Source organism: Equus asinus, chromosome 17 (assembly GCF_041296235.1).
Source record: "Equus asinus isolate D_3611 breed Donkey chromosome 17, EquAss-T2T_v2, whole genome shotgun sequence".
Classification (NCBI taxonomy): Eukaryota; Metazoa; Chordata; class Mammalia; order Perissodactyla; family Equidae; genus Equus; species Equus asinus.
The window spans coordinates 431420-449381 of NC_091806.1; the positions used below are offsets into that span (position 1 = coordinate 431420).

Sequence of the window (17962 nt, forward strand, 5' to 3'; positions counted from 1 at the left end):
CCGGCGGGGTGGGGCACTGCACGGCAGCAAAAAGAACAGACGGAGAGACGCACGTGCAAGAATCTGCTTGATTCTCAACAGCCTTGCGCTAAACCAAAGAAGCCAGACACACAATGTTCCCTACTCTGTGACACCATTTCTCTGAGCCTCAGGGAAAAGCCAGATTACAGGGACACAGAATCGCCTGGTGCCTGTCAGGGACGGCTGTGGGGGGAGCAGACTGACTGCGTGCGCAGGGGCAGGAGGCAATCTCTGCAGGTGACAGAAACTTTCCACATCTGGATTGCGGTGGTGGAGCCATGACCGTATACTTCTGTCAAAATACATCACGCGCTACACCTAAAAAGGGTGAATTTTGCTGCATGTAAATTATATCTCCAACTTGACTTAAAAAAAGAAAAAAAGTGGTGGCTTCTGGGTGTGTTCTCTCCATACAGCATGACATTTCAAAAATCTGAATTAGCTGGTGACATTCGAAAACAAGAGTTTAAATAAAGATCCAGCGTCTCTTGAGAAGTCCAAACTTTGGTGCCTGAGCCTTGCTCCCTCACAGGCTGCGGCTGAGCACACATGCCTCTCGGGACGAGGCCGAGGCCAGCCCTCCTGTGCGCCACGTCGCTCCCCAGCGCCGGGACCCAGCTCCTGGAGGTGCTGCACCAATGTGCCGCTCCTTCCACTGAGGAAGGGCTTCCTGTCCTCGGCTATGGGCTGCTTGGGGGCAGCAGCCGGCCTAGCTTGCTCTGCTCCAAACCTCCAGTACCTCGTGAAGAGTTTGGCCTGGCACATGCCGGGTGCTTGATAAATGTTGCCAAATCAAAGTGACTCATTTGCCCCCCTCCCAGTAGCTACAAGAGCTGACGCTTACAAGACCCAGATTGCTAACTGCTCCCCTGGTCCTGGAGTCCCCAAAGACCAGCCACCCCGTGGCCTAGAATAACATGTCCCTCTGTGTATTTAGAAATCCCCTGTAATATGTGGTCAAGCAACGAAAATGTCTTAGGGTCATTCCAACTATTCATTTTTGTCTGAAAAAGAGTAGAATTGTTGTTTGTTGTGAAAAAGAAAAAGAAAGAAAACCACAGTATGGGTTTTAATGAAAACGAAAAAGGGAGTGTGCCCATTCATTCTGAATACTCTCAGATCATACTCCAGTAACAGAACACTTGAGATAAGCAGGCTTCTGAGAGACTCTCTGGGTGTCATCAGAATTTCAGTCTCTCCAAGTTTCCACAGTGATGACCGGTTTCAGGGAAAGGTGTGGGGCAGGGAGGGGACAGCTGACTTCTGTTGGATGTCATTAAAAGTACAACGTTACCGTTCCCAAAATCTTCTTTACTTTGTGTGCAGGATGGAAGGAAGGGGAGGCAAGGTTTGGGACACCTTGCAAGCATCTTTGAAGCGCAAATAAATAATTAATACCAAGAGAAAATGGTGTAAATATATTCTGTTGGATTGTCTATATTTGGGGGAAAAAAACCCAAATCAAACACTCTTGTCATACATCGTTAATGTTAAAAATAAGAAAGTACAAACATACTGTAATGCAGCCCATCTTAACCCTCTCTTGACCCCCCGCCCGTTACTCTGCTTTCCTCTAGAGAAAGACTCTGACAGAGTTCCCTCTCTCTCTTTCTGACTTCTCTTCCTTTCTCTCCTGAACCCGCTGCGGTTAAGACTTCTGTCCCTCTGCTCTCAGGGCCGCTACAAACCTGCACATCTCCAAACCCAGCACCCACTGCGAGTCCCATGCAGCTTTCTCAGGCTTTCTTGCTGGTCCCCTTCTCCCTGGACCCCTAAGGGCTGCAGGTCCCAGGGCTCATGGCTCAGATCACCCCTCTTCTCTGTACTCACTCTCCAACCAGTTCTATGCCGATGGCTCTCAAATTTCTCTCTCTGGACCCAGAATCTGCCTGGAATCCCAGGCTGCTTCGTCCAACTGGCTATCTGACATCTCCACTCAGATGTTTCATAAACATTTCAAGCTTAACATACCCCAAACCAAATCTTTACTTCCTCCCCAACCCTGAGCCTCCTACAACCTTCCCCACGTCAATTAATGGTAACTTGACTTTCCCAGTTGCTTGAGCCAAATATGGGTCCCTCCCTTTCTCTCCTACCCCACCCTCCACCCCATCAGAAAATTCTATTAGCTCTATATTCAAAGGATGTCCAAACCCTAACCACTTCTCAGGCCGCCTAAGCCATCCTACCCGGCCTCCCTTTTCCACCCTTGACTTCACAGTCTTTTCTCCCCACAGCAGCCAGGGAGTCAGATTATGTCACCTCTTGCAGAATCCCACTCAAAATAAAATACCAAGTCCTCACCAAGCCAAAGAGTTCCACATGATCTGGCCCCAGCTCCTCTCTGGCATCATTTCTCACCACTCTCCTGCTGTCCATTCAGTTCCACGTGGCCTCCCTGCTATTCCTTAACCATCCCAAACACAGTCTCTCCTCAAGGCCGCTGCACTTCCTTTCCTCTCTGCCTAGGACATCTTCCCCCTGATATCCACTTTCAGGTATCTACTCAAACATCATCTCATCGTGGTGACCTTCCCATGCCACTCAGTATACACGATCACGCGTGTGAGGGCACACACGCCTGCAGTCACCAGCTTCTTGCTGTCCCCTTACCCTGATTATTTTTCTTACCACCATCCAACTTATATTTATTTGTTTATTGTCACTTGCTACTCAAAGCGGGGTCACAAGCCATCAGCATCAGCATCACCCCCGTGCTTGTTGGAAATGCAGAACCTGGGCCAGCCCAGGGGCGCAGCGGTTAAATTCGTGCACTCCACTTTGGCAGCCTGGGGTTCACCGGTTCAGATCCCAGGCGTGGACCTACACACTGCTTATCAAGCCATGCTGTGGCAGGCGTCCCACATGTAAAGCAGAAGAAGATGGGCACAGACACTAGCTCAGGGCTAATCTTCCAAAAAAAAAAAAAAAAAAGAAAGAAATGCAGAGCCTCAGGCCTTATCTCAGACTTCCTGGATCAACATGTGCAGGTTAACAGGATCTTCAAATGATTACATGCACAGTGCAGCTTGGAAAGCAGTGGGCTAGTTCCTAATTGTCATGAGAATGGGAGCTGGTTTTCACTCATTCCTGTAACCTCAGAAAGCTGGACATTCAAAATATACTGAATGCGTGAATGCACAAACGAACTCTTGCACCTGTTTCAAATGGAACTCCACGTTTATGATGTGCACCAGGCTGGAGAGGGGCAAGAAAGATGTCCCAGGTCAAAGTTCTCTCCCCATATATTGTGCTAAGTTAGAGATTCCATGGTATCAGCAAACCCCTCCTTTAAGACGCAAATATATGCCCCAAATAAAGCAGTCATTCACAACTTACTGTGCATTACTGAAATGAGACGATCAGTCTAACATCCAACAGAATCAGCCAAACTGAGGGAAGAGGAGTGAAAGCAGGCTGCAAATGTCCTAAGTGCTACTCTGCGCTGGGCACTGTAACGGGCAAGAGGGAAACAGATGACGCAGGAACTTCCAGGTGGCGGGAGAAGCAGAGGACCCTTCAAGGAGGGCCGAGAGGGGGAGCGCCCCGTCTCCTCCTGCCAGCATCCTGTGCTCTGGCCACAAAGAACCCCTGACTTTCCCTCTGCCTGAAATGCTACCACCAATCTTGCGGACACCTATTCACCCTTCCAAGCCCCGCTCTTCCAGAATTAACTAACTGTCCCGTCATTTTCTTAGCTCTGATCACACAGGGGTCCGAGGTGCGCATCACCGTCTTCTGGAGGGGTTCCTACAAACTGCCTGATGGCCACCTCTGTGTCCCCACCCCAGCACAGCGCCTGGGCACAGTAAACGTTCAGTCAATTTCTGCTAGTTTGTAAGAATGGCCAGCACTCACTGAGAATTTACAATGAACGTACCAGGTACTGTTTTAAACACTTTTTTTTTTTAACGGAAGATTAGCCCTGAGCTAACTGCTGCCAATCCTCCTCTTTTTGCTGAGGAAGACTGGCCCTGAGCTAACATCCATGCCCATCTTCCTCTACTTTATATGTGGGATGCCTACCACAGCATGGAGTGCCAAGCGGTGCCATGTCCGCACCTGGGATCCAAACTGGCGAACCCCGGGCCGCCGAAGCGGAACGTGCGCACTTAACCGCTGCGCCACCGGGCTGGCCCCAAAATACTTGTGATATATTAACTCATTTAATCCTCACAACAACCCAATGAGATTGGAGCTATTACTATCCCCTTTTTACAGATCAGAGAACCGCGGCCCAGAGAGACAAGGTCAGAGAGGAATGAGCATACCTGCACCTACCAGGCACACAGTCAACGTTTCCGACGCGAGCTGACGGGATGGGCAGTGAAGAAGAGCAGGAAGGCACACTTGAACGTTCGCGGTCTGCCTGGAGCCCCGAGGGCACAGGGGCACAGAGGGTGTCAGAGCTCAGTGCCTCGCCCAGGAAGGAAGGCATCTCCCCCACCAACCTCCACACTCAAAGCAGAAGGCACCGCCTGGAGCAGGCCCCGGAGATGGAAGTTAGGAGAGGCAGTGTGCGCGGGGACACGGAGGGCAGCAGCCCTCCCTTCCCCATTCCTCAGGAATGTTAACACAAAACAACTGGGGCGGAGAGAGGGGAGGCAGCCGGGGAACACGCTGCAGGAGCTCCAGGGCGCCAAGGTTCACAACAACTGCTACAGCATTTTCCTGAAACAAATCTATTTTTACCTATTTTACAACCGAGGCAAATGTCTGGCTTAGAAAACAAGGAGCAGCAAGGACACAAGCTCCACGCCTGCAGCAGGGGCCCTGCCAGCAGATCTTAACATCACAGCGTGGGCTTCCCACAGCTCGGCCTCAGACACCTGCAGTCGGGCCCCCAGACAAAGTCCAAAACCAGGTTGTCTGTTGAAAGTCGAAATCCCAGGAAAGTGCCATCCATTCTCCTGCATCCCTGCAGACATTCCTCACACAGACCCCTCGGGAGGCCCTGCAGCTGGTCCAGGACCCACCTACCTTGCGGGGAAGCTGCCTCAAGTGGGAACCGGAGAGCAAAGCACAGCAGGATGGAGGGAAGAACGGAGGCCAGGGTGGGGCCCTTCCAGGGAGAGAAAAAAGTCAGGACACGGAATCAGCCGCAAGCCCACAGGACACCAGGGAGCCAGTGGTGGACTCTGGATCCACAGGTGAGCCGGACCTCAGGCAAGTGGTCATCAAGGGTGACAGCAGAAAGGGCACCCAAAGAGCACAGAGCAAGCAACAAGTCACTCCAACGAGAGGGGGTACGACAGAGGACCTTGGGGAGCAACATGAAGTTTAATGATTTTTACCATCATGTTAACCAAAGCCTCCTTCTTAGGGGTCCCCATGATCAGCACACTAAGAGAGTAAAGAAAAGGACGCCAGAGCTAAAACCAGAAGAGACAGATGAGAAGTTCCCCGAGCCAGGCTCTGGCAGTCGGAAAGAAGAGCCAAGTCAAGTCACGGAGGGTCAGAAGAGTCAGTGTACAGAGCTCGGAGGGAGACGGAAATCCAAAACTGAGCAGAGGAAATCATCTGACATCAGCTGAACAGGCACAGTACATAAAACCCAAATTGTTGAACAGTTTTTGGTGTCTGCACTCTAGTGAACAACGTCCAAAGGCTAATAACTCATAAACAGTTTACAAAACTGTCAAGGATCTGATTCATTTTAAATAAAACTTCGAAGCATGTTTCTGATCCAATGACATGTCTCTGACTCAGGTCTTACCTTTTAATCATTACACCAAATATCACTGAAACTGCCAGAGGCATAGCAATTGGGGCTAACATTCTTCAGAGGTTTTCTGGGGTCTCAGGCACACATCCAAAGATTACCAAACTTTGTAACCACTATAATCACAACAGAAAATTCCTGGACAGAAACTTGCACACACAGACGCCACATGCCAGTGACCAGTGACTCCAAAGAAAATGGGCTTTGAATTAAGCTGTTGCAAACAGGAAATATTTTTAACCTGAAACTCTCTTATCTAAAAACAGTGTGAGCTCCTTCATAATTAGGAAATTTAATCTAATTTTGGGTGGAAGTGGCACACTGAAAAAAAAGCAGTCCCCATTAGTCCTTGCTAAAAACCACCCAACTACAGGATCATACTGGCGGAAGGGAGAGCTATATTCCTTGATAAATGAAATGTACCCAGAGCGCAGAGTTCATCACACACAAAAGCCTGCCCTTCACGAGTGCCACAGGGATCCTTCTTATTTCACAGACAATTGCTGACTGCACAGTAAGTTCTGAAGCACATCGCTGAATAATCCCCCAAATAGTTACAACAGATTTCTCAAAATCGTCCAAGGAATTACAGAAATCTATTTCCTGAGGATTCTTGGGAGTGTAAGAGCCAAGCGTGATTATTTTTAACTAACCTCCTGCAAACAGTGGATTCTATACATGATCAGTGCCCGGATCCCCTTGCAAGATGCAAGCAATTGTTTTAGATTCCCCTATCCCAATAGAAAAGAGGTCTCCAGTCAACACAGAAGGAGAAACGCTATTTGGGAAGCCAAAACGGGAACTGCCTAAAACTCGGGCCATTTCATGCAGTTAAAACAAAGTGGACACCCAACAGGGAGCCCAAAATACGGGGGACGTCGCCAGCCTGAAATGCGTCCTACTAAACACACCAAGTCTTTATCTAAATGAAGTGCGCCTGCAGGACCAGCAGGAAGGATCCGCGACTGTCCCTAAAGAAGCAGCGAATGCCCCTCTTCTTACTTGCCCGCCCAGCGGCGCCTTCCCGGGAGAAGACCCCTGACAGCTCGCCTGCCGCTGCAGCAGCCAAGGGCGGAGAAAACCCAGCGCCGGCGCCGCGACGCCCTCTCCATCCCCCGCCACCCCGCCAGGTGCGGCCCCGACGGGCGGCCCCGCTCCTCCAGAAACCCCCGCGGGCGCGAAGCCGCCGCCAAGTGCTTACCCGGGTCGGCCAGGCAGTGCCTGGGGAGGGCGGCCAGCAGCAGGAGTCCCAGCAGCAGCAGCGGCGGCGGCGGCGCATCCCGGGACGCGGCGGCCCGGGGGCCCCTCACGCCGGCCCGGCCGAGCCCACGCGCCCCCGGCCGGCCCCCGCGCCCCCGCGCCGCCGGCCCGGCTCCCCTCGGGCCCCGGGGCTGCGCCTGCTGCCGAGCCATGGGTGCGCCTCACACATCCAGGCCGCTGCCTCGCTCCGCACCGCGCCGGGGAGCCCAGCTCTCGGCGCCCCGGTCCCCACCGGGCATCTCCGGCCTGCGGGCTCCCGGAGCCGCGGCGTCACCCGCGCAGGGGCCGGGGCCGCGAGGAGGTGCGGCGGGAGCGGGCCGGGCTTCCCACGGTGCCTGTCGCCGCGCGCCCGCGCGCCCGGGCGGCGAGGGCGGCACGGGCCCGCCTGGGCCCCCTCCCCGCGGCCGGTTCGTGCAGACGGAGGGGCCGACGCCGCGGGGCGCGCTCGGGACCCTCCCTCCAGCCGCCCGCCGCCGCCTCTCCGGCCCGCTCCGCTCGCTCGGGCTCGGGCTCCCGCGCCAAGCGTGGCTGCAGCTCAGAGCGGCGCCTCATTGACAAAGGCGGCACGTAGCCGCCCGGGCGGGCGAGGGAGGCGAGGCCGGCGCGCGCGCGCATCCCCGCGCGGAGCCACCGCGCGCCCCCCGCTCCGCGCGCCCGGCCGGCCCCCCGCCCGCGAGGGGGACCCCTCGCGGCCGTTCTCGCGCCGCGGAGGTCCGGATTGAGCGGGGGGTGGGTTGGGGGGAATGGGAGGTGGGCTCCCCTCTCTCTCATTTCCCGTCCAGTCGAGATTGGTAGGAGAGGTGGTCCGACCCCGAAAAGAGGAGCAAAATGGTCTTGGTCAACGTGCAAAAGAGACCAGACGCTCTCCAGCCTGGATTTCGGAAAGCCCGTTGCAGATGGGCGGGCGCGCCTTGTGCCGTTGGTTCACGGCTTCCCTGAGGGGCCGGCGGACCCCTGCGTGCCCGTTTTACCCGAGGAGCTGAAGCGACTGTGGCCCAGTTGCAATAACACACTGGACTAAAACGCAGGACAAATGTTTACGGCAGCCATACTACGTGCAAAGCAGTGCCCTGCGCATTGGGGACAGCAGGGGCAAGTCTTTTCATAAAAGTCCCTTCTGGCAAATAGGAAAATCAGGCAGTCACTACCCAGTGGGACAAAAGGCTCCCGAGGCAGCCGAATTGGCCTCTTGCTCTTCCACTTGTCCAGCTAGAAGGCCTTAAGCAAGTCACCTGGATCAGAGCTTCCTGTGTCCCCCCGTCAGGAAATGTTTACTGAGGGCCCACGCTTGCCAGCTACCGCGCCGGGCGCCGGGGATCTAGTGGTGAGCCAGCCGCACGCTCTGTCATTCACCAATACTCACGGACTGCCTGTTGTGTGTCAGGCACTGCTCTAGACACTGAGGACAACAGCCACCAAGTCCCTGCCCTCCCCGAGCTGGTGTTCTAGTGGAAGGACACTGGCAGTAAGCAAATAATTAACATATATGTCAGCCGTGGTAAATGCCACGGAGAAAAATCAGTGTAGAAGCATGAAAAGTGGGCAGGGCTGTGGCAGTGTTAGAGAGGGTGGAGGAAGGCCTTGCCAAGAAGGCGACCCTTGGGCAAAGACCTGGAGGAGGTGAGGGCGGCAGCCTTGGAGGAAAAGCATTCCAGAGAAGGGGACAGCAAGGGCGGTGGCAGCAGAGCCTGCCTGCCGTGCTCCAGGTGCAGCAAGACAGCCAGGGGTCTGAGGAGAGTTCAGTCTCACCGACTGCGCGACTGTGGGACAGAAGTAACACCATCGCTCATCTAAAACACACATTCTTTCACCTATAACTTCTCAGGAGTCAGATGGGTCTCATAATGCATCCAAGACTTGTTGAAATAGACTAAAGCCTTCTTGGGGTTATCATTTAAGCTTGCTGTTAAGTTAAATTAGCTCTACTGTTTTTAAGAAACTTGCAATCTAGTTGAGGCAATGAAACAACTCAAAAAAAACAGTTTGAGACACTAGAGAAAGCCAGTCCACGGCCATGATTTGGGCAGCATCACAAGACAGGAGAAATGGTCTTGGCAGCAAGCAGTGATCCCAGGGGTGGGGTGGGGAGGGGAGACGATGGCAGGCCATCCAGGCAAAGCCAGACTGACAGAAAGGCGGGTTGGGAGCAGCTCAGGGGCTCAGGAGCAGGGAGCTCCGAGAGAGAAGAGGCCTGGAGCGAGGCGGGAAAATGCATGCTTGGAGCCCTGGGGCCACTCGCTTGGAGCCAAGAACTCTATGAGGGAGAAGTGGGAGGGAAGGAAGGAATACTGGGACCGACTTGTGCAAGGCTGGTACACATTTGGGCTTTTCCCCAGAGGACGGGGAGGGAGGGAAGGAAGTCCCTCGGGAGCAGCAGTCCTGTGCAGGGCTCAGAGCTAGGAGCCGAGGACACAGAGCGGGGGGCTGAGGAGGCACAGATGCTCCCGCAGTCCCAGCCCCTCCACCCCCCCCCCCCCCCCGCACCCAGTCCCTTCTCGCACTTGGACCACTGTCGTGTTGACAGAATGGAGACTGAGCCTGAAACCGAGGACGCGGGAGAGGCCTGCTTCACGCGGGAAGGGACGGAAGGCTGCTGGCCTAAGAGATGGAAAAGATCGGGCAGCAGAGAGGCTGTGAAGCATGAGGCGACACTCCCCCAGGCCGGTTCCCTATGAGCATTTAGAGAGAGTAGGGAGGGGTTCAGGGGAAAATAGCCATGGGGTTGAAAGAGAGAAAATGCGGGTCTCAAAAGGGTTTCCTCTGTGTTGTAAATGAGATTTTCCTTCAACATTACTTACCAGACTTAGACAAAATATAAACTACTTTTCAGTGCTTTTGGTTGTTAGACCCGTGTTTCCTTGAATTTTTCTCCCCCAGGAGGCCAGCCTCAGGAAGCCGGCTGTCCAGTGAGGGGCAGACACAGAGCAGTGACTTCAGGGCACGTGGTGAGGGGCGGCAGAGCCTTATGCCTGTGGGTGAAGGGGCTCTTCCTGCCTGGAGGAGGAGGCGAGGTGCAAGAAGGTGACGTCTGAGGTTGGAGCGTGCCAGGCACAGCCAACAGCAAGGTGGAAAGGGACGAAAGCTTGCGGCACGTTGCAAGGAAGTGTAGAGATCTGGTGAGAGAGGCTCAGAGGGCACTCGGGAGACGCTGCTTCACTGCAGGAGCCATAAGTTGGAGGCAGATGTGGAGAGGCTAAGTTTGTACCTTCTCCTCGCCCAGCAGGAACACTCCGGAAAGGTTTTCTGCTGGAGCAGGCAGCTTGCTGAGATTCCCGTCCTGGAGAGATGAGCGAGTGTACAGACAGAAACTGGACTACTTAGCCTCAAATGCAGGTGCTGCCATCCACCAGCTATATATCTTTGGGCAAATCTCAGAGTGTCCATCTATGTCACCTTAACACTGGAAATGGTGAGAGAACCCGCCTCCCTGGGCTGTTGCAAGGATTGATTGGATACATGTCAAGCATTTAGAAATATACTTGACACACCGTAAGCACTCAGTCTAATCTATTTTCTATTATATGACAATTGCAACCCTCTTACCATAAACCCTTTTGTTAATTTTATTCTATTTAAACTAGGGCTGGGGTCAGCCCCATGGCATAGCAGTTAAGTTGAATGCACTCCACTTCGGGCGGCCTAGGGGTTCATGGGTTCAGATCCCAGGTGTGGACCTACACTGCTCATCAGCCTTGCTGTGGTGGTGACCCACATATAAAGTGGAGGAAGACTGGCACAGACGTTAGCTCAAAAACAGAAGAAAAAAAAAAAATAAACCAGGGCTTTGGGACTTTCCCTATATGTGAACTTATTGCTACATAGCTTTAGAAAGTGAGCCTTTTGTGCAAAGCGTTTTGTAAAGCGGAGCAGGGCTCGGCGTGGGAGGTGGTTTTAGTCCCTCAACTGCCATCTCTGCCACTGTGACGAGGGGAAAGGCCTCTGTTTCCTTCCTCCTGCACTGAGAGACACTTCTCCTCTAGTCCTAGTCTCTGTTCCTGAGCCTCCGTGCTGTGCACAGCCTGGACTGACCCTGAAGGCCTTCCTTCGGGTGCCCTGGACTGTGGGCAAGGCCCTGCCCCTCCTTGCTCAGTACTTGGTTGAGTGACGAGACGAGCAAGCGCACAATGTGCCACACCCGGCAGGTGCTGTCAGAGGCAGGTGGAGGGTGCTGAGGACACACGCTGAGGGAGCACTGAGAGAGGAGCAGGAGAGGCAAGCAAGGGACACCTGCCACATCCAGGAGGCACAGCGTGTCCTTATGAACAGCGGCGGCTACAGTGCCATGGCAGGTATTCAGGCAGCCTAAAGTTCTCCAAAAAAGGCAGAAATTTAAAATGAAAATCTAAACATGGTTTTCCTTGCTTTCGGTGCCCTCGAGAAAACCCTTCCCATGACGGCGTCCTGTGGGCTGGAGTATTTCCCAGGCCTTTTCGCATCTCCTGTCCTGCCCTAGGAGCCGGGCTTCACAGCCTGCGGGGCCCTGCAGACAGGAGCTGCCCTGGAGGCGAGGAGAGGCATTGAATTGACAGGCGGAGGGCACGCGAGCACTTTGGGAGACTTTTAAAGCAGAGCAGGTGGTGTGCTCAGATGTGTGTTTCCGGAGGATCACTCTGGCTGTGTGTCAAATGGACTAGAAGAGGAATGAGACGAGAGAGAGGAGGCCCACGAAGAGGCTGTTGCAGAATTGCAGGTCATCTTGGTTTCCTCTTTCCCCCGTCTCTCAACCTGCTCTTCTTTTTTTGTTTTGAGGAAGATAAGGCCTGAGCTAACATCTGTGCCCATCTTCCTCTACTTTTTTTTTTTTGTAAGATTTTTTTTCCTTTTTCTCCCCAAAGCCCCCTGGTACATAGTTGTATATTCTTCATTGTGGGTCCTTCTAGTTGTGGCATGTGGGACGCTGCCTCAGTGTGGTTTGATGAGCGGTGCCATGTCTGCGCCCAGGATTCGAACCAACGAAACACTGGGCCGCCTGCAGCGGAGCGCGCGAACTTAACCACTCGGCCACGGGGCCAGCCCCCATCTTCCTCTACTTTATATGTGGGACGCCTACCACAGCATGGCGTGCCAAGCGGTGCCATGTCTGCACCCGGGATCCGAACCTGCGAACCCCGGGCCACTGAAGCAGAACGTACTTAACCGCTGCACCACCGAGCCGGTCCCACAAACCTGTTTTTCTGAAAGAGGTTTCCCAAGCTCGCTCCAAGGCCCAGCACAAGAAGCCCAGCAAGGCGGGGCCAGCAGCCACCAGGACCACCCTGGGTGCCCAGGGGCAAACTGATCACAATGTTTGTTGATTTGAACTGTTCTTCCGTTGAGGACATTTCAACTCCCCAGGTTCTGGCTAATTCTCTCCAAATCCTCCAGTAGGAAGAGGCAATTACCTTTTAACCATCAAGTGTTAATTTGTCTTCTTAATGTTTCTGTTGCTCCAAGGACGCCAGCTCGTTTTTACCGCATCACTTTGCCTTCAAGTTCCAGGTGAGCTGTGTTCAGCCCTTTTCTCAGGTTCTGCAGGGGGACACTAGCACTGGCCATTGGAAATCTCAGTGATCTGCAACTGGGTTCCAGTCCTAATGCTGTCACCTAATAACTGGTGACCTCGGGAAAATTCTTAAACTTCCCGTACTTCAGTGTCCCTCTTTTAGAAAACCGGAGGAATCTACCCAAGAGAAATAGAAACGTGTGTCCACACAAATACTTCTATACAAACATTTGTAGCAGCATTATTCACAGTAGCCAAAAAGCGGAAATAACCCAAATGTCCATCAACTGGTGAAGAGACAGATTGTACTACAACAGTATTCATCGATAAAAGGGAACGAAGTTCTGACACATGCTACAGCGTGCATGAACCTTGAAAATATTATGCTAAATGAAAGAAGTCAGTCACAAAAGGCCACAGATTTATATGACATGTCCAGAAAAAGCAAACTCAAAGAGACTGAGTGTAGCACTGTGGTTGCCTGGGGTGGGGGAAGGATATTGACAGTGATGGACTGTAAATGGCCACAAGGTTTCTTTTTAGGGCGATAGAAACATTCTAAAATTAGATCATGATGATGGATATATAACTCTGTAAATATACAAAAGCTCATTGAATGTAGACTTCAAATGAGTGAATTTTGTGTTACATAAATCACATCTTAATAAAGCTGTTCAAAAAAACTGGGCCTGGCACAAAGATTTCTTGAAATCTGTGATATTATTCTTATATAAAGTTTTTTCTCAAGCACATGAAATATTTATATTTAAAGTTTCATTTTAAAGTTCTATCATTTTTGAAGATCTATTAGAAGTGTAATATAAACAACATATGTTCTAAACAAGGATAGCCCACTAGCAAAAAATGCCAGCTCCTCCAACCAACCAATGGCCCTTTTCATTTGCCAGAAACTTCTATTTTATTAGGAAGTCCAACCAAATGCATCTTCAGACCAGATGAAACTGTCACCCCTTAGAGGCAACATGTACAATAATAATAGCATCTTCCATTCCTAAGTATCTGTTATGTGCCTGAGTGTAGACACTTTGTGTACGTTAACCCAACCATGTCTATCATTTCTTCACAATGTCTGATTTAATCTTTACTCCTTCGTTCGTTCAAGAAAACTTTATTGTGCTGCATGGGGCGACGAAGATGAGTGAGACAAATCCATTTCCCTCAGGTCTCAGGATATAGCAATGGAGAAATAAAATGATAAAATAATTATTTATGCCGTGGGTGAAAATGACATAAGGAAGGAAACATTGAACCTCTCCCTGGGTCAGGGAAGGCTGACAGAGAAGGTGACACTTGAGCTGGGACATGACAGGCACACAAGATGGGGCAAGAGAGAGGGCGTTTGAGCGATGCCAAGTATGGAATTGTGGATCAACAGTTCCCTTCAAACGAGACCAAGGAGGTGACGTGGCTGTTTAGTATGAGGAAGAAAGCAACAGGACGTTCTGTCAGCGAGGCAGGCAAGGGACATGCCATAGAGAATTCCATGTCCTAAGAGATTTGGACATTACGCTTAAAGTGACGATCAAGATGTTAAAGCAGGCTAGCAACCAATGGCCGCTCCAGCGTCTCCACCTGAGGAGCGCTGGGGACACTGGTCAAGCATTCGCCTTGAAACTGGAGCTGAGAGGCAGGACTCTGCGTCCACTTAGACGCGTGTTGACTTGCACACCCCCCTTGCCCAAGCACCTCCTTGTCATCTCCACTGCCACGATCTTCAGCAGAACTGAACTTTAATAAGATCATCCAGCAAGTGACAAAGACGCTGGTTAGGGTTGGGAGAGCAGGGTGGACTGGAGGCGAGGAAGTCAGATGAGAGCGTTAGTTTGGACAAGGTCCCAGGCCTGAACCAAGGCAGAGCAGTGCGGACGGTGAGGAGGAGGCAGGAGGGATCCTGAAGTGGATCTGACAGGGCGACTCATGACAGGAGGGCGAGTGGGAGGAACTGAGGACAACAGTCAGCTCTGGTTTGGGGTGAATGAGGCTGCCATTTAATTTACCAAGATCTGGGAATATAAGAAAAGGAGGTTTGGGAGAAAAGAAAACAAGAGTTAGAAAGGGCATCCAGCTGGAGATGTCCTTTGGGCCCATGTTTCACAAATTTCAATGTGCACACGAATGTGGAGATCTTGTTAAAATGAAGATTCTGATTAGGTAGGTCTGGGCTCACCCAAGAGCCTGCATTTCTAAAAAGCTCCCAAATGCTGCTGATCCCGATTGACAGACCACACTTGGGGTAAGAAGACACTAGGCCATTGAACACAGGGCTTACATCTGATCTCAATAAATGAACTTTTAAAAAGTCAAGTCCCTGAGCTTTGGTAGTTTTAGAGAAGCTATTCCTGCCTCCTTACAAGGAAAACCAAAACCCAGCTTTGTTGCTACTCTTTACTTCCCCAGCCATTACTGTGCGATGTGGTGTCTTCCTGTTCTGCTTTCCCTCCTCATTGACATTAGGCTTGGCCATGTGACTTTTTTTGGCTGATGTTATATGCCAATAGTGACAGTGTGCCAGTTCCATTCATAGGGTTTAAGAAACATTGCAAAGTTCAATTCTGCATCTTTTCTCTCTTCCATTAGGAGAACATGTCCGACATTATTACTCCTTCAGTCTAGATACAAAAATGAAGAAGGCTCATGGACTACACATGGCCTGTAGCCAGGAGCAGGGCCACCACCAGCCTGGGACCAACATACAACAGGAGGGAGAGAGAAGCCTGTGTCATTTTCAGCTACTGAGATTTGGGGTCATTTGTTACTGCAGTGTAACCTAGCAAAAGCTAACTAATGGATTCTCTTTGCTATTAATGAAAGAAATAAGGCTTGGGAGGAAACAGAAGAGCTAAAATAAATGTATTTTTTTTGAAGTTGTTAAGTTTTCTAATCTATCCTCTTATGGATAACAAGAAGATAAAGAATTAGGGTGTAGGCTCATTGTAACCATTAAGATTATTGGAATGCAAATTATCAGGAGCATGTAAAAAACATCAACCTTGGAATGATAGCTCTGGCTATGCCATTCTTCTTGTGAACTTGAATAAGTCACAGCCTCTCTGCTGTTCACATAAATGAGGAAAGTGGAAGGACTAAATGTTTTGCAGGGTTTTGAAAGTTTGTACCAGTTTATGAGAGTTGATTGTTAACCTTTCAGGAATTTTGTGAACCAGTTGTGAAACACATTATTAAAAATCGAATTACATAAAGTTACGATTAAATTTTATTAAAAACAAAGGTAATGATTACAAGCAGCGCTCACCTTACACGGTTTGGATGGGCACGAATTTGAGTCACCACAGTTGAGTTAAATAACACGAGTGTGCCAACAACATGGCTCTAGCTTCAGTTAGCAGAGCGCACTCACCGGGAGTGACCGCGTCAAGTGCAAATTTCACTGCTGGCTCTGCAGTCCCTCACTCACCAGGGAAATAACAGGGGCACGTCAGGGTCAGAGACCAGTCACATGACTTCTTTCAAAGACGGCTGGATTACCGCTCATCTGTCAATCAGTTTACACAAACAGCAAAACATGTAGCTGTGTCGTCACCTCCTTGTCTTCCAGAGATAAACCTGGATGACATTTTACAGAAATGGATAACGAAAAGAGGGAATTGGCCAACAAAGATGAAGGTGCGGCAAAAAAATGAAAAGTGATAATGCTGGAAGTCAAATGTAAATGCAGTTGTAGAAGAAACAGCTGACCACGGGGATGCTGACACCCACTGTCTGAGAGACTGCACGCATAGCGCCAGCGGAACTTCATGAAGGCAGGCGCATCGGCATAAACGAGCAAAGTGGTTGTGACAAAAGGATGAAGGTATCTCAGAGAGGAAGTGATGCCAGCAAAAAAACTCACATTAGAGGAATTCTCAGAGTATTTCACAACATCCATAGGACAAAGGATAAAATGCTGGAAGCTGATCCAGAATTAGAAAGGAGTACGACAATTTGCCAAGGTCCAGAAAAGATGCCTCGTAAGCTACACAACGAGAGGAAGGCAAGCACCGTTTAAACTACTCTTGATAACAGCTTGACAAAGAAAGAAAACACTTTAATTTTCAAAGTTTCTATTGTTTTAAATTAATGTACTATATAAATATTAGCCTTACCATTTTTTTCATTCCCTATGTACATTTATAACAAACAGTAAAAGTTTTTAATGCTTTAACAAAAAATATTGAAGGTCATGGAACAATTGTAATTTTTCCCATTGATTATTAAGATTGCCTTGCATGGTTTCAGCTTGCATGGTCATTTTTACGGTCTCCTACTACTGTCCAAAGTGAGGACTGCTTGTTCTCAAAACTTACCACTTTCTAATTACTTTACACTTTACTATTACCTGTGCTCTTGAAGTTATTTATGTCTATTGTATCTACACAGTGGAAATACTATATAATGGGGCACATCTCTTCCCAACTTGACGCTGAGTAACACCACGTAGCTGCTTCAATTGTCTATGGTGGGAGCATTTATACCACGGAAATTGGCAAACCCTACAAATCAGGGTTTGGTTTATTGTTTTGTTGATTTTCTAAACTTAAGTGATGGAGAAAATGTTAATGCAGTTAAAAGTGTGAATGTCTGTAGCTGTACGTTGTAGACAGCACAAAAAAATGGAGGGAAGACATATTCTTCCAATATTTGAATACTACCATCAGATTGAGCAAAGAATTCACTTGTTGTTGATGAACCCAGTGAAGTTCCAAGATATGTCTTTGTTGTTTCACTTTGGTCTTAAATGTAAAAGTAAATAACAATGAACAGTCAGGTCAGAACTACCCCTGTTCATCAATAACATAAGTAACTTCTTTGCTAAAACAGATAGTAACCAAGCATTTCTTCAAATGCTTGTCAAACTGTGGGTGAATTAGAACCATAGGTTGTCTGTAGATACAAGAGTTTGGCGAACTCCCTGTAAACATTCTATGAGAATCAACTGGGTATATGGAATTTATAATACAAAGTCCTGTATAGTTTATTATTTGTAAGTTGTGTGCTACACATTCTTTATGTTAATAAAATTTAATAACAAACTGATGTACATACACACGCCTACAGCCCCAGCCTCCTGCCCCCACCCCAGCTGGCTGTCAAACACGGACCAGCACTGGGTTTAGAGAATGCAGTGAGGGGACGTCCACAAGCTCTAGGGTCAAACAGGGCCTTGCATTTCAGCACTGCCTCTTTCTGTGTTATCTGAAGTAAATTACTGAGCCTTTCTAAGCCTTCCCCTTCTTCTGCAAAGTAGAAAAATAAAACACACAAGGACTTTGGCACAGGAAGGGGCTGTTGCGAGGAGGCTAATGCACGTACAAGGCTCTGCGGCAGCACGGGTGCTGAAGGTCTGGGACTCTTTTCCGTCCCCTTCCAGCTGCCAAATCCTCTCAGCGTGATTTCCTTTGCTGGAGACGAAACGATCCACACATTTTGAACTACAAACCAGGTCTACATGGCAGCAG

General features: G+C 50.1%; 1 protein-coding gene across 2 annotated transcripts in view; it reads right to left on the reverse strand.

The window, feature by feature from the left end:
- Positions 1–7292, reverse strand: part of KIAA1549L (KIAA1549 like) — a 267475-nt gene extending 260183 nt beyond the window's left edge. For both annotated transcript variants that reach the window (XM_044750163.2, XM_044750162.2), the window contains exon 1: positions 6945–7292. In XM_044750163.2, coding sequence (XP_044606098.2) covers positions 6945–7155 — 211 coding nt within the window. In that variant the 5' untranslated portion in view covers positions 7156–7292. The remainder of the gene's footprint in view (positions 1–6944) is intronic.
- Positions 7293–17962: the final 10670 nt, after the last annotated feature.